The 22,379-nt window shown below is 48.6% G+C and overlaps 1 protein-coding gene across 2 annotated transcripts in view; it reads left to right on the forward strand.

Annotated features, from left to right (window-relative positions):
• Window positions 1-22,379, forward strand: part of LOC137419213 (IQ domain-containing protein E-like) — a 199,514-nt gene that overhangs the window by 77,157 nt on the left and 99,978 nt on the right. For both annotated transcript variants that reach the window (XM_078775825.1, XM_068105362.2), the window contains one exon: window positions 20,502-20,574. In XM_078775825.1, coding sequence (XP_078631951.1) covers window positions 20,502-20,574 — 73 coding nt within the window. The remainder of the gene's footprint in view (window positions 1-20,501; window positions 20,575-22,379) is intronic.

The raw sequence follows: 22,379 nt of genomic DNA on the forward strand, positions 1-22,379 counted from the left end.
GACAGCATAGGGGGACCACGAGGGAAAGACAAAGACAGCACAGGGGGACCACGAGGGAAAGACAAAGACAGCACAGGGGGACCACGAGGGAAAGACAAAGGCAGCACAGGGGGACCACGAGGGAAAGACAAAGATAGCACAGGGGGACCACGAGGGAAAGACAAAGGCAGCACAAGGGGACCACGAGGGAAAGACAAAGACAGCACAGGGGGACCACGAGGGAAAGACAAAGACAGCACAGGGGGACCACGAGGGAAAGACAAAGGCAGCACAGGGGGACCACGAGGGAAAGACAAAGGCAGCACAGGGGGACCACGAGGGAAAGACAAAGACAGCACAGGGGGACCACGAGGGAAAGACAAAGGCAGCACAGGGGGACCACGAGGGAAAGACAAAGACAGCACAGGGGGACCACGAGGGAAAGACAAAGACAGCACAGGGGGACCACGAGGGAAAGACAAAGGCAGCACAGGGGGACCACGAGGGAAAGACAAAGGCAGCACAGGGGGACCACGAGGGAAAGACAAAGACAGCACAGGGGGACCATGAGGGAAAGACAAAGACAGCACAGGGGGACCACGAGGGAAAGACAAAGGCAGCACAGGGGGACCACGAGGGAAAGACAAAGACAGTACAGGGGGACCATGAGGGAAAGACAAAGACAGCACAGGGGGACCACGAGGGAAAGACAAAGACAGCACAGGGGGACCACGAGGGAAAGACAAAGGCAGCACAGGGGGACCACGAGGGAAAGACAAAGACAGTACAGGGGGACCACGAGGGAAAGACAAAGACAGCACAGGGGGACCACAAGGGAAAGACAAAGACAGCACAGGGGGACCACGAGGGAAAGACAAAGGCAGCACAGGGGGACCACGAGGGAAAGACAAAGGCAGCACAGGGGGACCACGAGGGAAAGACAAAGACAGCACAGGGGGACCATGAGGGAAAGACAAAGACAGCACAGGGGGACCACGAGGGAAAGACAAAGACAGCACAGGGGGACCACGAGGGAAAGACAAAGGCAGCACAGGGGGACCACGAGGGAAAGACAAAGACAGTACAGGGGGACCACGAGGGAAAGACAAAGACAGCACAGGGGGACCATGAGGGAAAGACAAAGACAGCACAGGGGGACCACGAGGGAAAGACAAAGACAGCACAGGGGGACCATGAGGGAAAGACAAAGACAGCACAGGGGGACCACGAGGGAAAGACAAAGACAGCACATGGGGACCACGAGGGAAAGACAAAGACAGCACATGGGGTCCACGAGGGAAAGACAAAGACAGCACATGGGGACCACGAGGGAAAGACAAAGACAGTACAGGGGGACCACGAGGGAAAGACAAAGACAGCACATGGGGTCCACGAGGGAAAGACAAAGACAGTACAGGGGGACCACGAGGGAAAGACAAAGACAGCACATGGGGACCGCGAGGGAAACACAGCACATGGGGACCATGAGGGAAAGACAGCACAGGGGGACCACGAGGGAAAGACAGCACATGGGGACCACGAGGGAAAGACAAAGACAGTACAGGGGGACCACGAGGGAAAGACAAAGACAGCACATGGGGACCACGAGGGAAAGACAAAGACAGCACATGGGGACCACGAGGGAAAGACAAAGACAGTACAGGGGGACCACGACGGAAAGACAAAGACAGCACATGGGGACCATGAGGGAAAGACAAAGACAGTACAGGGGGACCACGAGGGAAAGACAAAGACAGTACAGGGGGACCACGAGGGAAAGACAAAGACAGTACAGGGGGACCACGAGGGAAAGACAGTACAGGGGAACCACGAGGGAAAGACAAAGACTCTTAGGTTATCTAAAGTTAGGTTAAAGGTTAAACGTAGTTATCTCTTAGGTTAATTAGGTTATCTCTTAGGTTAGTTATCTCTTAGTTAAACTCTTAGGTTAAACTAAAGGTTAAATAGAAAAGTGGAGTTTCGCAATTGGTTCACTTTGTCTGTCTGTCTGTCTATCTTGGCTGTCCACAAACATCAGTTTTATGATCGAGAAACAACTTAATTTCAATTGAATGTTATATTTTGAGCATGAATTGGAGTTTAGAAGTACTTCGGTTCTGGATTCATCCCGATCGAGCATGCGCAGAGATAGTGTATGCGGTTATGTTGCAATTAACAGAGGAGTGAAACTTTCATATAGAATCTTGAAACTGGTACTTATTGACTTCTTTAGATCACATAGGACTCAAAACCACCTGTTTCCAATTTTTTCCAGCATGGATCCGCACTAAATCCAAGATGGCGGCCATTTAACACGATAATCGCTTAATCGCCAACTATTTTGGACATTTGTAATGGATATAGTTGTCCAGTATATCGTTTTATAGGTTTTTTTGGTCACTGAATTCATTGAAGTACTTATATCATCAATAACACAAAGCATAAAGTGAATAATCATCCAATATGAGGTATAATTGGTGCCATATGGCATGGCACACCCATATAAATACCCAATGAACAGTACACAAATATTTGGGTTATAATAATGATTATGTATATTTGTTTTACAGCAAAATAAATCTGTCCTGATCGTTCTATGGAAGTACAGGGGGCATGAGCCATAATAATGTAACCACAGGAATGGATGCATGGGTGCAATCTGCCATGAAATCAGAGTTGACCAGCTTATGAAGTGTCCATTTCTAAACATGTATTTTCTTTTCTACTTGCAGGTAAATAATGGCATCCGAAGCGGAACCTCTGGAGAAAAGGGCACGTACCGAACTAAATTTCAAGCCGTGCATCAAATGTCAAACTTCAAAAGAAGAACAATTAAAGGAACCCCCACAGTCCCAAAAGCAATCAGCGTATGACAAATTTCTAACAGCGGTTCGTTTGAGAGCGCAGTTTGGAAACACTGACTTTATTGCACTCAACGAAAAATTGGACAATTGACAGCACAAGATTTATGTGACAAACGTGTTGTGTGGCACAGAACGTGCTATGCTATGAGCACAAATAAAGAACATATAATACGTGATGAAAAGCGCTACAACCGAGCGTGTGCAACATCCGATGTTACTCTCCTTAGTAGCCGAACCGTGGGGAGACCAACTGCTTCATCAACACTTAGTGCTACGGACGAAGAGCCAGTGTCAAAAAAGTACACCCGATCACAGTTAACTGCATATGACAAAACAGAATGTTTCTTCTGTCAAGGTAAAATACAAGGTCCCTTGCACGAATGTCAATCAGCAAATATTGGAAAGCAGATAAAGGACATAGTACACCACTCCAACAACCAAGAATGGAAGGTTAACTATGCCACTGTCCTATCTGACAATGATGCGCTGTCACGTGATATTGTCTCCCACAAGAAGTGCATCACCGAACAGTGGCAGTTTCTAAAGCAGGGAAATGCTGCAGACAGTGGATCATGCCCTAAGACAGCTGACCGCTGCAACACAGATGCCAGTGGGCCGACAGTACACCACATCACGGCTGAAATTGAATTCTTTGCCGAAATACAAGATCGCATCAACGAGGGAGAATTTATTCCAATGGACGAAGCAGAAAAGCTATACTTATCGAAGATGGAACAATACAACATCCAGTATGTCTCGAAGTTTTCTAACGCCAAGTCCGAGCGGAGGTGGCTACGACAAAATATCGAGGAAAATGTTAATCTCGTTCAGTTCACACCATTACCGAAGAAGCCTACACTGATACATTCCATAGCTGCACAAAATGCTGCCGTTGATGAAGCTGTCAAGAACAACACATACGATGACATGAAGAAGTTATTTGAAGCAAGCAGAGTCCTACATAAATTGATCCAGGAAACAAAGAAAGACCCGTGGGTTTTCACCGGAACACTCGAAAATAGTGAGCATTGCGTAGTGCCACAGGAGCTCCACAGCATGGTGCTTTGGATCATGAAAGGTACAACTACAGTTAAAACTGAAGCTCGTGCACAAGAGTTTAATAGATCTGCGTCAATCGTCTCTCAGCTAATAGTACAAGCCCACAAATCTAATCGGCAACTCCTGTATGACCCAAAATCACCAGTGGCTGCGTTTCGATCGACAATTGAAACTCCTATCACACTCGGCATCTCACTGTATTGTGACCACAAATGGCGAAGCCAGAAACTGTCAAATCTAGTTTCACAAGCCGGTTTGGGAGTTCCATACCGACGCGTAAAGCAGTGTGTCGCTCAAATTTCGGAAGGGGTACAGATGAACATGGAGAAGAACGATGGAAACTATTTACCACCAAGGCTTCACAAAAAACGAAGATTGCGATTCTCAATTGACAACGTTGATGCCAAGGTTGATACCTCTGATGGCAGGAATTATTTCCATGCAACGGCAATGGCTGTGTATCAACGGGAACCCAGCATGGATGAAACCGTGGAGGTGGTCACAGAGTATGCAACCCCCACACACAACAAATCGGCAAGATCGTTGAAGGATGTCCCCATGACTGTCGTCCCACTGATTCCGAGCAACATAACAGGTACTCCTAAACCTCCCACGAGTCCTTCTTATCCGAACTTCAAACTGGGGATGAATGAGGAACAGCTCAGAGGACCTGCATTTGATGACCTATCATGGCTGTTGGTACGCCATTACCATCGCAATCATGCCAATCCAGTTATTGAGCTAGCTGAACCACACGACAGCTCTCGAGATGGTGAAGTGATTCATGTGCGACACCAACCTGTCCCTGTCTGGACAGCATATAATTCACTTCTGCGTACGTCAGCATCCAACACTGAATCTATCAAACTGGACAAAGTGCATGCACTGCCCCTCATAAATGCACCAGCCCATGAGTGGACGACCCTTACCACAGCCCTGACTCAGCTCTCTAATCTCAACAAACTGATGGCCCGAGACAATCAGGACAATGAGCCAATACTTGTGTGCCTAGATATGGACTTGTATAAAAGAGTTAGAAAACTGAGCTTCCTGGATCTACAGTTCCAAGCCAACATAATCCCAAGTCCCGGTCCTTTCCATGTAGTTCTCTGTGCCTTACGGTGTCTTGGAGCGACTCTTGAGAGCAGCAGTCTAGATGAAGCATGGATTGAAGCCGGCCTGTACAGTAGCGTAACTGTAGTACAGATACTGAATGGAAAGCACCACAACAGAGCCTTGGATGCTCACCAGATCACTCTGCAAGTTCTATTTGATTTGTGGATCGAGGCATTCTGCGAGCAACATCCAGTGCTACTCAACAAACTGACGTCTGCAATAGAAGATGTGAGAACAGCATGTCAAAATGGTCTGGATATAGCTCAAGCTCATCTCGAATTGGTGAACTTGGCATCCGATCTGAAGCTGGTGGAAACGCTAGAAGCATTCGACCACGAGAACGAGAAGTACCCGATGTACAAGTGGGCTCGTATGTATATGAGACAGGTCAACAACCTACTCCACTTCATGCGAGGTACCCGCGACCATAACTGGCTCTTGTACCTTGCCTCATTGGAAAAGATGTGCATCTACTTTTTCGCATATAACAGGCATGACTATGCACAGAACATTCCCGACTACATCGCACACATGTATCACCTGGAAAGCAGCCATCCCTCGATATGGCAAGAGCTCAAGAGTGGTGACTTTGTCGTCAGTACGAACCCTGTTGCATTCACATCCATTGGACCTGATCACGCACAGGAACATGTGAACAAGATCCACAAAGGTGAAGGTGCCATTTCTGGCTTAACCACCGATCCCCAGGGTCTGCTCAAATACTGCCTCGGCTCCCCAGAACTGGCAAGGCTGGCTGGAGAAACCGAGCGTATGCTAAACATATCAGATTCTATCCCAAAGAAGCACCACCAACACTCAGCATCTAAAACTGCACGACAGGAAAAGGCTGTGAGACAACTCAAGGATGTCATAGGCAGTGCAAACCCCTTCAATGCACCAGAACATGATGATGGATCTGAAATGAAGTTGGTCAACTTCGTCACCAAGCGGATAATGCCAACGGCAGTGCAGCGTGGCGTTTTGGACATAGAGGTACGCGGACACACGGCACTTGCAACATATGTTGATGAGAGGGTCAATGGAGACAAGAACATGTGGGACAAAATGTCGAAGCTCAAGTATCTGACTTGGAAAGATGGATGCAAAAGTATCAGTCTGAAGGCATCCTCTGAAGTAGTCAGCTTGAAAGCAACTAACTCCCTGTTCGTTCGCTTGCTGCTCGTTGCAAAGTTCTCAAGAGCACTGGACCTGCAGGACATTGTGGGAACACATGAATTTGCCCATTACAATGCAAGCCTAATGAGGCCCGATGGTTCTCTGCTACCTACTACAAGCAAGTCCACCCTCATCCATGAACTGGAAGGAGTGGTTTCGGGGACAGATACTTCTGAAGAATCCATAGAAGAGCCGATCATCCCACGTCAATCAGCACATGTCTTGACCAGCATCGTAATAGATGGCATGGCTCTCGTGCAGGAGATGGTTATTCGGAAGGATGGTATAAAGTGTTGCCGAGACCTGTCAGGCTGTTTCATTCGAAGTGTTGACAACAAGTCGCGAGGCTACAGTGACATATACTTATTATTCGATAACTACACTGTTACAAACTCCATGAAGGACAGAACGAGACAGCTCCGAACAGCAGGAAGAGCACAAGACAAGGGATACAAAATAGAAGATTCCACACCTATCAAAGACTTTAAGGTATTCCTAGGAACCAAGGAAACCAAAGCCAACCTCGTGCTATACCTTGCACAAATCTGTCCAGCTGTGCAAACTGCCGATCACTACCCACACACACAAAGGTGTTATGTCTTCCCAATCAAACATGGTGAATATCACAAGTACACAGGAGGAAGCCGACACGTTACTGGTCATGTATGCAGTAGCAGTGAGTAGTTTGGGTAATACACCACATATATACTCCTCTGACACAGATGTGTTGGTGCTCGCTCTGCGCAGGGTCCCAGACCTCAACACAGAGAGTCTCATCATCATGGGCTCTGGTGATCGACGACGGAAGATTAAACTCAAACCTATCTACATGGCCATTGGCGCAGAACGTGCAGCAGCTTTGCCAGGATTCCACGCGCTCACTGGATGTGATACCACTGGCCACATCCAGGGAAAGGGAAAGCCTACTTGCTTCAAATCCTTCATGAAGGCTAGTGATGACGTAATCCATGCACTAGCTGGGCTTGGTGTTGGTGTGTATCCATCTCCGGAGGTGTTGGCTGGTTGTGAAAAGTTCGTGTGTCAGCTCTTCAAACCTGGTTATGAATCAGCTAAAGCACTCCGGTGGCATATGTTCAAGCAACTCAAGGGCAACCAGGGTGTAGAGAAACTACCTCCAACTCAAGGATCCATAACTGAACACATTCTGCGAGCACACTTCCAAGCTAACATTTGGGTGCAGGACACAGTAGCTGTTCCAAGTCTTCTAGATCCAGTATCGTTGGGATGGAAACAACTAGATGATGGACGTTGTGTTCCTGTGACGTCGAAAGTTCCACTGGTACCAGAGGCTGTCGTCGGCCTCGTGAAGTGTTCATGTATTGCCAGCAAATGCAGTGGACGGTGTTCTTGCAAGACCAATAATCTGTCATGCACAGAGCTTTGCAAGTGTGAAGGTGCTGAAGGATCATGCACTAATGTTGCAAATGAGGAGACAGAGAGTGATGATGATGATGACAGCGACAGTGATGACTAATAACGTGGCAGTAATAACTAGCATCCGGATACATGTATAATTGAGCATCCAATTTGATATGTGTATGAACACCATTTTGTTTTCCCCATGATTGTTAGATACATAACATGCCTAGGTAAATTTCCATAACACAAGTATGTTGATAAATGGTTTGATTTTTCTGTATATGGTGGCCACCATCTTGGACTTATTCTACGACATTAATGAAAACATTGAAAACTTCTTAAAGAAGTAACATACTTGGTAGAAAAGAATATATTGTAATCACAAAAATGTCCTTAGCTTATCATTATACATGTACGTAAATAAATGGTTCAGATATAAAAATATCGTATTTTTTCGAAATTTGGTGGACGCCATCTTGGATGTTGTCAATGGATATGAATGAAAACATTGAAGACAGTCTATTTCATACAACCATATGTAGATACAAATATATTGTAATCAAAAGCATGTCCATAATAAGCTTATCATTGTGCATATATTGAATACGTTGGTTCAAATATAACGATTTATTGCTTTTTCGGTATATGCTGGCGGCCATCTTGAATTTTGCCACTGGACATAAATAAAAAAATTGGAAACAGGTTGTTTTGTGTTCAGTGTGATCATAGAAAGTAAAAAATCACAAGTTTCCAGATTCTATATGAACCGTTCACTAAATAACACAACGACCTACACTAAGAGGAGTGAGATAATGTTTTTAGTATGTCTCACCGTCTGGCAGTCAAATAAAATTGAAAATCATTACAAACAGGAAACTTACTGGTTTTAAGGACATCATAAAGGACACAAACTACAGGTACAGATAACTAGTGCAACATGTTAAATAAGGTGGTGTAAAAGACGCTGCATCAATGGCGGTAAACTGCCGAAATGTCTTTTCGATAACCTTTAAATTATTTATTTTATTTCAATTGAATTATATACGTAAACACTGTAGAACACAAATGGCTTTATTGGCACTTTCAAAAAAAACCTTTGCTTAACAGTACTTGGACAAAATATTATGCCATTTTACATCATCTCGACCAATCGAAGTTGCCGCTCGTAGACCCCGGCCATGTCCTTTTTTCTCAAGACAGCACGGGATAAGGTGTTCTATGAACTCACTGTTTTGTTATAACACTGCAGCATATAGGGCTGTGAATTGCCAGACCCAGATATAAAGATACCACTGGTCCTTTCTCCAAATGCAACCCCTTCCCCTCCCCCATCCCTCCCCCCACCCCACTAAGATTTTACTCCCCATTTCCCCTCATTATGTGTGCTAAATTTGGTTGTGATCAGTAATGCTTTAGTACTTTGCGGCTCACTTTAACGCCTGGTAAGCCGTTAAAAAATCCCCCCGCCCCATTCCCCCCCAACCACCTACCCAAAATTCTCTCCTCTACTACCCCCCCCCCCCTCCACCTTGTGCCCCCACAATGTCTGCAAAGTTTGGTGGCCCTAGAATGTTCCATTCTCCAGGTATACAAGATACTGTAGGAGCTGTGCTCCCACGTAATCGGAAGAATGGACGCGACAAAAAGCTGGAATTCGTCCGAGTTTCTTTATTGAAACAAAACAACTCGGGTACTCTGAAAAGCCCGTTTATCGGGCAGCAATATATATACACATTATCCCGGAGCGTTTGCCCGGGAAAGGCGAGAGGAGGCGTGGCCGGGCGTCCTGGACGCGGCCTGGCAAGTCGAGGGCGGGCCTGCCCGGGCGTCCTGGACGAGCCCGGCATGGTGATCGCTCAGCGTCCTTGGTAGGTGCAAGGCGATTGTGTAAACCCAGCGGTAGCCGCTACACACGTCCCCCCAGAATCGACTTGCACCGGCAGGGTCAATTTAAGGGGGGTCCTGATGACCCGGCCGAAGCGACCCTGGCGGGTCGTGAGGGGGGGGGGTGCGGTGTGGTGGTGGGCGGTCGAGTGGGGGGCACCGTGGACAGGGGGCGGCCTCGCCACAGCGGAAGGGCCAACCGTGGCGGTTGTGCTGTCGATGTCCACGTGCGCCGGCTTAAGGCGGTCCACCGCAATCCGGTCCGACCTGCTGCCGATGTCGATGACGAACGACTTGTCGTCCCGTCGCAGGACCCGGAAGGGCCCGTCGTACGGCGGCCGGAGTGGCCCCCGATGTGCGTCATGATGCACAAAAACGTACTCCACTGTGCGAAGCGCTGTGGTGACGTAGGACTGGGGGTCACCGTGGTGGGACGTTGGCACGGGGGCAAACCGTCGGGCGGCCTCCTGGAGGTCCGAGCGCTGGTGAGCTGCGGACCAGGGACTGGTAGCGTCGGGCACAAATTCGCCCGGGACGCGTAGCGCCTGGCCGTAGACAAGCTCGGCGGTGGATGCCCGGAGGTCCTCCTTGGGGGCCGTGCGGAGGCCCAAAAGGACCCACGGCAGCCGGTCGGCCCAACCGCCGTCCTGAAGGCCGGCCATGAGTGCGGCCTTCATGGAGCGGTGGAATCTTTCGCACAACCCGTTGGCTTGGGGGTGGTAGGCCGTAGTACGGTGGAGCTTGACCCCCAGGTTGCGAGCGACCGCGCCCCACAGCTCGGAGGTGAACTGCGGTCCGCGGTCCGACGAGATGTCCGCCGGTGCGCCGAAGCGGGCGACCCAGGTGGCGATGAAAGCCTGCGCCACGTCGGCGGTGGTGGTGGAGATGAGGGGAACGGCCTCCGGCCACCTGGTGGTCCTGTCCACCATGGTGAGCAGGTGTGTGAACCCCCGTGATGGGGGGAGGGGGCCCACCAGGTCCACGTTGACGTGGTCGAAACGTCGTTCGGGCACGGTGAAAGGTGCCAGCGGGGCCTGGGTGTGTCGGTGGACCTTGGCCTGTTGGCAGGCTGTGCAGGTGCTGGTCCAATTGCGGACGTCCCGTCGAAGGCCGTGACAGACGAATCGCGCCGACACCAGCTTCTGGGAAGCTTTCCGGCCCGGGTGGGAAAGGCCGTGGAGGGAGGCGAAGATGCGGCGTTGCCAGGTAACGGGCATGATGGGGCGAGGCTGGCCTTGGGAGACGTCGCAGAGCAGGACAGTGTCCGCGAAGGGGATGTCGGCCAGGCGGAGGCCCGTGTCCACCGCCCAGAGGGCTTGCACCGTGGTGTCGGTGGTTTGGTCCGCCGACATAAGCACGAAGTCCATGCCGAGGTGGACCGCGTTCGCGCTGGCCTGAGAAAGACAGTCGGCCACGGCGTTGTCTTTGCCGGCGACGTGCCGGATGTCCGTGGTAAACTCCGACACGGCGGAGAGGTGGCGCTGTTGGCGGGCCGACCACGGCTCCGTGACCTTGGCCATTGCGTAAACCAACGGCTTGTGGTCGACCAACGCCGTGAAGGGTCGGCCCTCCAGGAGGTGGCAGAAATGGCGAATGGCCAGGTGTAGACCGAGGAGCTCATGGTCAAACGTGCTATATTTGAGCTCGTTCGGCCGGAGCTGCCGGCTGAAAAATGCGAGTGGCTGCCAAACCCCGTTCACCCATTGCTCATGTACGGCGCCCACCGCGTAGTTGGAGGCATCCGTGGTGAGGGCGATGGGAGTGTTGAGCACCAGGTGAGTGAGCAGTGTTGCGTCGGTGAGGGCCCGCTTTGAGCTTTTGAAGGCCGCGTCCATTGCTGCGGACCAGACGATGTCGTGCTTGGCCGGCTTGCCCCAGAGGGCTTCGTAGAGGGGCCGCATGAGTTGAGCAGCGCGGGGCACGAAGCGGTGATAGAAATTCACCATTCCCAGGAATTCCTGCAGGGCCTTTATGGAGCGGGGACGCGGAAACGTGTTGATGGCCTCGACCTTGGTTGGCAGCGGCACGGCCCCGTTCCTGGTGATGTGGTGGCCCAAAAAATCAACGGCCGTCATGCCGAAGTGGCATTTGGCCGGGTTGACGATGAGGCCGTGCTCGCTGAGGCGCCCGAACAGTGTTCGGAGGTGGAGGAGGTGCTCGGCCCGGGACGTGCTGGCGACGAGGATGTCGTCCAGGTAAACGAAGAGGAACGGCAGGTCACGCAGCACGCCGTCCATCAAGCGCTGGAACGCCTGAGCCGCGTTCTTGAGGCCAAACGGCATCCGCAGGAATTCGAACAAGCCGAACGGCGTGATGACGGCCGTTTTAGGGACGTCGGCCGCCCTGACAGGTACCTGGTGATATCCCCGTATGAGATCGATTTTTGAAAAAATGACCCATCCTGCCAAACGGGCGGAGAAGTCTTGGATGTGCGGGATCGGATACCTGTCGGGGGTGGTAGCGTCGTTAAGGCGGCGGTAGTCGCCACATGGGCGCCAGCCGCCCCCTGGTTTTGGGACGATGTGTAGTGGCGAAGCCCACGCGCTATCGGAGCGCCGCACGATGCTGAGGTGTTCCAAAGCGTCGAACTCGGCTTTGGCCACGGCGAGCTTGGCTGGGTCGAGGCGGCGGGCTCTGGCGTAGACCGGCGGGCCCGTGGTTGGTATGTGGTGCTCGATCCCATGTCGTACTGCGACGGCCAAAAACGTCGGCCGCGTGAGGGCCGGGAACTCCGTGAGCAGGCGAGCAAACTCGTTCGCCGCCGGGAGGGCGCATGCCAGCTCAGTCGGAGCGGAGCTGCTCAATGTGCATACCGGGGAGCTGAAGGTCTCGGCGTTGATGAGGCGACGCCGTTGGACGTCCACCAGCAGTCCGTGTGCGCAGAGGAAGTCGGCGCCTAGCAGAGCCATGGGCACGCTTGCGGTTACAAAAGTCCAAGCAAAGCATTGGCCGCCGAAGCAGAGGGTGACGTTGCGAGGGCCGAAGGTGTGGATGGCCGATCCGTTGGCCACAACCAAGGAGGGGCCACAAACCACGGACTGCCTGTCCTGATCGGAGGCGGGTATGACGCTCAGTTGGGCGCCGGTGTCGCACAGGAAGCGCCGTCTGGACGCTTTGTCCGTGATGAAAAGTAAGTTGCCCGTGTGGCCGGCGCTCATGGCTGGTAATGAACGCCGGCCCGGCCGTTTCCCGGCCTGCCGAAGGTGCACGGGGGTCGGCATGTCCGGGCCTTCTGTCCGAACCTGGCATGATAGTAACACCACGCTTGGTCAGGTGGAGGCCCCGGTCGTCGTGCTGGAGGTTGTCGGCTCGGCGTAGCGGCCACCAATTGCATCGGCAGTTCGGTCGTCGGCCGTGCCGGGTGCTCGGGCACCATGGGCGTTGCGTCGGACGGCGGTGGGCCCCAGGTCGCTGCTGCAATGCGTTGGCCTGCCGCGGAGATCTTGTCGACTTCCCTGGCGAGGGCACGGGGATCCGTGATCGTCTTGCTCACCAGGGCGAGGCGTACCGGGCTAGGCAGCTGACGGAGGAACAGCTCCCGGAACAGGAATGCCGGAGAGTGCTCACCGAGCAGCGAAAGCATGTAGTCCATTCGCTCGGACGGGCGCGTGTCGCCGAGCTCGGGCAGGTCGAGCAGGCGCCGTGCGCGTTCCGCCGATGAGAGGGCGAAAGCGTCGAGGAGGAGCTTTTTAATCGCGCCATATTTGTCAGCGGCTGGTGGGCTCTCGAGGAGGCTCAGGGCGCGGGCCGCAGTGGCTGAGCCGAGCGCTGCTACCACATGGTGGAAGCGGGTGTCGTCGGCCGTGATGCCTCGCAGGGCGAACAGGGAGTCCGCCTGGGCGAACCAAACCGCCGCGTGAGCCTCCCAGAAGGTAGGCAGTTTGAGGGCAACTGCCGTGTCCATGTCGGTAGGTCACCAATTTAGGAGCTGTGCTCCCACGTAATCGGAAGAATGGATGCGACAAAAAGCTGGAATTCGTCCGAGTTTCTTTATTGAAACAAAACAACTCCGGTACTCTGAAAAGCCCGTTTATCGGGCAGCAATATATATACACATTATCCCGGAGCGTTTGCCTGGGAAAGGCGAGAGGAGGCGTGGCCGGGCGTCCTGGACGCGGCCTGGCAAGTCGAGGGCGGGCATGGCCGGGCGTGCCCGGGCATGCCCGGGCGTCCCGGACGAGGCCTGGCAAGTTGAGAGCGGGCCTGCCCGGGCGTCCTGGACGAGCCCGGCATGGTGATCGCTCCGCGTCCTTGGTAGGTGCAAGGCGATTGTGTAAACCCAGCGGTAGCCGCTACAATACTGTATAAAGGAACGGACAGACAGCCAAACAGAGAAATGGAGTGTGACAATAAGGGCAGCCTTGTGTTTGTATCAACTGTACCCGATACGAGACTGTTTAGCAAATGTGTCAGTGTGCTTTAGCCTTTATGAGTATATATGCCTCATGAGTCCTGGCGCAGCCAATTTATTTATTGGTTCACGAGTTATCAAACAGAGTGACCACTATATTCGTCATGGGTGTGTGTCTGTGTGACTGTCTGTCCGCATCATAACTACCCGATGATATCATCTGATCTTGATGAAACCTGGGTGGGAGGTTGATATCATGATCTAGTTGTGTCCTGCCTAGAGTGGGCGTATTGCGCCCATTGTGGGCGGAGCGACGCCTGAAAAACATGTCTTTTTAGGGGGTAATCGAGTTCAAGCTACATCTTCTCCGAGGGAGTTGGTGGAATCTGACAGGGGTTTCGGTATTTGGTTAGGCCAATGTCATGTGTCTAGCCCCACAGAGCTCGATTTTTCATTTTCGCCCCAAGGTCAAGGTCACAAGGTCACGAAATTTAGAAAAGTTGATTTTTGATGGTTTTATTACATTGTTCGCTGCCTGATAGGGTGAAATGTCGTACATGATCTTATATTATCACATACATCATGAAATACAAGTTTTCCAACAAATTTCAGAATCATAGACCTTTGACCGTTGAAGGTCACAAAGGTCAAAGTTTCAAAGTTGTCGGAATCGAACCGAATTTTTGGTATTGTGTAGCTAACTATCCTCATAACTGATTATACATTATTTTCTATCTCATTTCAAGGTCAGTAACCTTCGTTTTGACATTTCCGGGTCTGGCCTGTGTGGGCCTGTGCGGGCCTGTTTTGCTTATAGTCCCTCCTTTGTCATTGAATACCGCTCGCTCGTGAACCATCGTCGTCTCCTGACTTGTTTTATTTATATTATTATATATATATATTTATATTATTATATACGAGCAGAAGTACCCGGCATTGCCGGGCGGGGAGGGGAGGGGGAGGGGGAAGCGGAGGGGAAGGGGGAAGGGGAGGGGAGGGGAGGGGAGGGGAACGGGGGGGAGGGGAGGGGAGGGGAACGGGGGGGAGGGGAGGAGAGGGGGGAGGGGAGAAGAGGGGGGAGGGGGAGGGGGGAGGGGAGGGGAGGGGAGAGGGGAGAGGGGATGGGGAGGGGAGAAGGGGAAGGGGTAGGGGGGAGGGGTAGGGGAGGGGGGAGGGGGAAGGGGAGGGCCAGTCAACAATGACGTTGCAGTTCTCATGGTCGGAGAGCAGCACAACAATCGCGACATCGTCCTGCATCTTCGCAACAGCACAAAGCGGATTTTGGAGACTCACCGATCCTGTGACGCCCTCCAGTACTGGCGTTGCCGGGTGGGGGAAGGGAGACCCGTACATTACACACATTACAACAATACACACACACAAACTGTGTTTTATGTTCAATGGTCTGGCGGCGGGGATGGAACATCACGTGATCGCTCTGAGCGAATCAGCGCACTGCTCTGCCACCAGGTCAGATTCCGTGTATAATATTCCTCGCTGAAATGCGCTGAGGTAAATAAGAATAAAAAATATGGATCTCGTCAAATATTTTTAGGTAGGCCATGTCCTTCCCAGTCTCAATGGCCATGTCTGTGCCAAATATCAAGTACGTGAGCCTCTCCGTTTAGGAGTCTATCGGTAATATTACACACACACAAACTGTGTTTTATGTTCAATGGTCTGGCGGCGGGAATGGAACATCACGTGATCGCTCTGAGCGAATCAGCGCGCTGCTCTGCCACCGCCTCAGATTCCGTGTATAATATTCCTCGCTGAAAATAAATATATGTGAAACATGCTACTATCTATGCTAAATCATGCTAAATCATGCTAAATGCGAATCATGCTAAAATCTATGCTACTTGCTGTGAGTTTATGGCGGCAAGGAACATCACGTGATCGCGTCACGAACATCATTCGTGATCACGTCATCACGTGATCGTGATCGTCATCAAGGAGCACGAATGAGTGAATCAGCGCGCTGCTCTGCCACTGGTTCAGATTCCGTGTATAATATTCCTCGCTGAAAAAAATCTATGTGAAACATGCTACTATCTATGCTAAATCATGCTAAATGCTAATCATGCTTAAATCTATGCTACTTGCTGTGAGTTTATGGCGGCAAGGAACATCACGTGATCGCTCTGAGCGAATCAGCGTGCTGCTCTGCCACCGATTCAGATTCCGTGTATAGTATTCCTCACTGAAAAAAAATATGGATCTAATGATGAAAGGAAAAAAAACCTATGTGGTGTGAATGGCAATGTTCGTCGCTGAAATGTGAAAAAACGCAATCACTTTTCGCTCAGAATTACGTGCGAACGCGTAACTGTGAGTCTATGGCGGCAAGGAACATCACGTGATCGCTCTGAGCAAATCAGCGCGAGGCTCTGCCACCGGTCAGATTCCGTGTATAATAATACTCGCTGAAATGCGCTGAGGTAAAAATATGGTAAAAAAAATATTATGAAATTTTTTTTTTTTGGTCTGCCATGTTCTTCCCAGGCTCAATGGCCATGTCTATGCCAAATATCAAGCACGTGAGCCTCTCCGTTTAGGAGTCTATCGGTAACATTACACACACACAAACTGTGTTTTATATATATAGATGGTCTGGCGCCGGGGATGGAACATCACGTGATCGCTCTGAGCGAATCAGCACGCTGCTCTGCCACCGGCTCAGATTCCGTGTAAAATATTCCTCGCTGAAAAACAATCTATGTGAAACATGCTACTATCTATGCTAAATCATGCTAAATGCTAATCATGCTAAAATCTATGCTACTTGCTGTGAGTTTATGGCGGCAAGGAACATCACGTGATCGCTCTGAGCGAATCAGCGCGCTGCTCTGCCACGGGCTCAGATTCCGTGTATAATATTCCTCGCTGAAAAAAAATATGGATCTAAAGATGAAAGAAAGAAAAACCTATGTGGTGTGAATGGCAATGTTCCTCGCTGAAATGTGAAAAAACGCAATCGCTTTTCGCTCTGAATTACGTGCGAACGCGTAACTGTGAGTTTATGGCGGCAAGGAACATCACGTGATCGCTCTGAGCGAATCAGCGCGCTGGTCTGCCACTGGCTCAGATTCCGTGTATAATATTCCTCGCTGAAATGCGCTGAGGTAAAAAATATGGTTTAAAAATATTATGAAATAATTTTTTTTAGGTCGGCCATGTTCTTCCGAGGCTCAATGGCCATGTCTATGCCAAATATCAAGCACGTGAGCCTCTCCGTTTAGGAGTCTATCGGTAACATTACACACACACACACACACACACACACACACACACACACACACACACACAAACTGTGTTTTATATATATTGTATAGATTATTATATATATTTATTTATATTATTATATTATATTATTATATTTATTTTTTATCTATATACGTATATAAAAGAAAGTTTTTGTTTGTTTGTTTGTTTGTCTGCACGCGCTAATCTCCTGAACAGTGAAAGATAGGAGGAAACCTCTGAAACAAAAAATGTCGGGATGGGCCCCGGGAAGGTTGTAGGCTAGGTGGTGAGGCCGGTCGAGGCCGCTTCGGCCGGGCTGGGCCCATTTCGCAATTAAAAGCTGAGCTGAATTACAGTAGTCAATCTTCTACGGCCACGAGTAAAAGCTGAATTATAGTAGTAAATTCATTCAAAAATAACCAAAAATGTCGGGACGGGCCCAGGGAAGGTTATCGGCTAGGTGGTGAGGCCGGTCGAGGCCGCCACGGCCGGGCTGGGCCCATTTCGCAATTAAAAGCTGAGCTGAATTATAGTAGTCAAACTTGTACGGCCACGAGTAAAAGCTGAATTATAGTAGTCAAACTTGTACGGCCACGAGTAAAAGCTGAATTATAGTAGTAGTAAATTATATAGTTATAGTAGTAGTATATATATATTATAGTAGTAGTAGTAATTATTATATATTATATTATATATTATCATATATTATTAAATATTATATTACTAGCGGGGTCACCCGTGGGAATCCCACGGGCATGGATGTGTGTGACATTTCGACATATTGAGTTAGATGCTGCACCTGCACATTCAGTTATATAAAATGGTTACTGGCAATTGATCACATCCACAAATGATGTAATCCACACAATTTATGTACTTTACATAACGTTAATAGGAATACATGCCCGTGTAGATGGGAAATACAGTTTGTTTGAAATAAATCACAAATATCAGAAGAAAGTTTTTAAAATTTAGAACTATTCTCACTCAGAGTTAAACATCACCGTAATATTATGCGGTTGCTTCAACGTTTTCGGTGAATTATATGTCATTCCCATCTACACGGGCATGTATTCCTATTAACGTTATGTAAAGTACATAAATTGTGTGGATTACATCATTTGTGGATGTGATCAATTGCCAGTAACCATTTTATATAACTGAATGTGCAGGCGCAGCATCTAACTCAACATGTCGAAATGTCACACACATCCATGCCCGTGGGATTCCCACCCGTGGGAATCCCACGGGCATGGATGTGTGTGACGAATTTTAAATATATGTCGACTGTTATTTTAGACGGTGTATTTTCGTTTATCATCATGGCGCGATTTAAAAAAATATATCTCTGCATTTTCCTCTCCAATACCTCCTCACACTTTACACACACACCGGCCCATGTTTACATATACACACACACACACACACACACACATATACACCCACACACATATACACATACACACACACGTACATCGACACACATGCACACACACACACACGTACATACACATATACACATATGCACATATGCAAATATGTATACACATATGTATCCACATATACACATATATGCACATTATACACATATATACATCTCCACACACACACACACACACACACACACACACACACACACACACACACACACACACACACATATATACACATACACAAAACAGACACACACACGTACAGACACATATACACACATACACACACACACAGACATATATATACACATACAACAACAACATGCATTTTAAGGCCATTTTCCCTGCAAGAGCGGGGGTTAGCCTACATACACATACACACACACATATATACACACACACATATGCACGCGCACACACGCACACGCGCTCACACGCACACACACACACACACACACACACACGTGCACACACACACACACACACACGTACACACACACACGTACACATGTCCCACATGTATATATCCCACATCCCACATGTATATACATTTTTAAAGTGTACGTGCCCTTCCCCCCTCCCCCGCCCGGCAACGCTGGGTACTTGTGCTGGTAACGAATAAAATAAAAACGAAGAAATATCTCTCGGTAATTTCATGAAACTCGGTGGAATTGGATGAAATTCGCTCGGTGAATTCACTCGGTGTATTCGGTTCGGCTCGGTTCACTCGGTTTAAAGAAAAAGCGATAATGTCGACATGTTGCTGTCTGTGTCATGTTGGGCGGTGTATGATAGTTGTTGGCTGTTGGGCGGTGATATGGTGTATTTTAAAAAATATATCTCTGCATTTTCCCGCGTTGCTGACACCGAGTCGTTCTTCGTCGACTGTGTCATTCATTTTGGAAATGGAAGTTTCCACGCAACGCATGAATTGTCACGAGTCAAGAGGAAGTGTCTCGTCATCATCAAATGACAAATATATTACATTGTGAAACTTAAAGATTTCAAATAAACCTATTTAAAGTGTATGCGCAAATAACTAATAAATAAAGAAACGAAGAAATAACTCTCCGTAATTTCCTGAACCATATTTTACTTCCGGCTAATAATGTTGAATGAAATAAAAACGAAGAAATATATGTCGTTTTGTGACGACTGTCATCAAAAGTAAACGGTGAATTCATTCGGTTCGGCTCGGTTCACTCGGTTTAAAGAAAAAGCGATAATGTCGACATGTTGCCGTCTGTCATGTTGGGCGGTGTATGATACATGTTGGGCGGTGTATGATACATATTGGGCGGTTGTTGGCGGTTGGGCGGTGATATGGTGTATTTTTATATCTCTGCATTTTTCCACGTTGCTGACACCGAGTCCAAAACCATCGATAAAAATGAAATCAGATGGTGAGTTAGATTGGAGATAAAGGCGTGAGAGAGACTCAATGGCCTTGAAGTTACAGGCGTTTGAGAATTCATTTCGTTCTATAAACGGCAGCTTTCATCGGATTTTCTTCCCGTTTTTTTTCAACCGAGTCTAAAACTATGTTAGCGACTGTGAAAAATGAAATGATATATCGAATTTGATTTGGAATAAAACTGGGAGAGAGAGCAAGACACCACGGGCCTACAAAACAGGCCTCAAAGCTATGCGAGTTAATAAAATGGTGGATATTTGTTTATATGAAGCGAAGGCTCTCCCAGAATGGGTGGAGCTATGGGAGGAGCTACTCTGCAAACCGAGTAAGCCACACCCCGGACAGACGCCCAACAGACAGACAGACAGACAGAATCATCTACGGCTATTATAATATAGATAGTAGTAGTAATTATAGTAGTAGTAAATTCATTCAAAAAGAACGCGGGCAACAGCGGGTGCATTCGGCTAGTATTGTTATATAATATATTATTATATTATATTATTATATTTATTTATATTATTATATAATATATTATTATTTATATTATTATTTTATTTAGTTATTTATTTAATCACCTGTAATTTGTCTTTACCTAGGAGCCTACAGAGTGATCTTCGCACAACCAACCTCCAAGAGTTGCGCATCATGCTGGAAACTTGCTACAATGAGGTGTGTTTCATACAATGCACCTTTTGAGGAAATTTTTGTGGTGAATGCAATTTCTTCTGAGACTTTAGTGACTTGTAGTACTAACCACAGTTCTCTTCAGGTTTTTAAGACTACCGAGCATAAGATTACGAATGCAAAGGTTATAGCTAATGAAATGGTCAACCCTTCTTCCTAGATTTCTTACATACCTTTCATTACACAAATGTCATTGTGGTAGTGATAATTTGAGTGTATCATTATTACCCCACGCACGTGAAATGAAAAGCGCGGTTAAGCAATTGGTTCATGTCCATCTGTCCGTCCGTCCGTCCGTCTGTCTGTGTGTAAACATCAGTTAGTGATGGAGGAACAACTTGTTTAAATTAAATGTCATATTTTGAACATGAATCAGAACATGAATCGGAAGACAGATCTGCCGTTTAACAACACTTTGTTTCTGAATTCATCCCGATCACACACGCACAAAATTGAAAATCATTCCAAACAGGAAACTTACTGTTTTTAAGGATGCAATAAAGGTGACATATAACTTCTAACAGGCATGGATAACAAATGTAACGTGTTAGATACAGTGGTATAATAGACACTGCGAAAATGGTGGTAAATTCCGGAATTAATTTATTTAAATTGAATTATATACTTGAACACTGCACAGGGTATCTTATTCTATGAATTCTCTAGTTTGGTTTCTGTATGATTATTTCTTATACTTTTTTCCAAAAGAGTCTGGTGGCTGAACATCAGATTGAGAAAAATAATCTGTTCTTCACAAAAATTGGACAAAAATATTGGCATGATTGGGATCCATTTTTGTACCCATAGTTACACCATTGATCTGTTTGTATAAGTCAATGGAGAATGTTGAACAATTGTGTGTGAGGACCTTGGGTCATAGATGGTATGACGGTTGAAAAAGTGCTTTAATGCTTGAAGTTCCTCATCATTGGGAATAATGGTTTCGAGTGATGAGATGTCCATGGTCAATAGAAGTCTGTTGTTGCTGGAGAACTGGAACCGAACGAAAATCTGTAAGGCATGGTTGGTGTCTTTGATATAGGATGGTAAAGTTCCTCATCCTGGTAAGTATGGAGTGCCCCAAGGCAGTGTCTTGGGCCCAGTCCTATTCCTAATCTAATCCTAATCCTAATCAACGATCTCTCTGACTCTCTGGAAAATCCCCTTTATCTATTTGCTGACGACTCCACACTCTACCATAATATCCCTCACCCATCAGATAGGCAGGTAACAGCCTCTTCCCTCTCTGCAGACCTTAATAGAATCAATAGCTGGCATTACACTTAGAATACATTGCATCATTCAATCCTGACAAATCTGACACTCTCAGTCTCACTCTGTCTCTCCAAAAACACCGCGCGGACCCATTGCACTGATCCGAGCGTGCAGACGCAGGGTGCAGGTCCGGGCTTGCGGACACGGAGTGCCAATCTGAGCATGCAGACACTGAGCGTTGATCTGGCCCTGAGGACACGGAGTGCCAATCTGAGCATGCAGACATGGAGTGACAATCTGGGCATGCAGACACTGAGCGTTGATCTGGCCCTGAGGACACGGAGTGCCAATCTGGGCATGCAGACACTGAGCGTTGATCTGGCCCTGAGGACACGGAGTGCCAATCTGGGCATGCAGACACTGAGCGTTGATCTGGCCCTGCGGACACGGAGTGCCAATCCTGTCCTGCGGATCCGGGGAGCCGTTCTGGGCCTGTGGACATGGAGCGCCGTTCTGGGCCTGCGGATGCGGAGGGTCATTCCGGGCCTGCAGACACGGAGCGCCGGTGCGGTTCT

Source organism: Myxine glutinosa, chromosome 1 (genome assembly GCF_964187855.1).
Source record: "Myxine glutinosa chromosome 1, kmMyxGlut1.1, whole genome shotgun sequence".
NCBI classification, from domain to species: Eukaryota; Metazoa; Chordata; class Myxini; order Myxiniformes; family Myxinidae; genus Myxine; species Myxine glutinosa.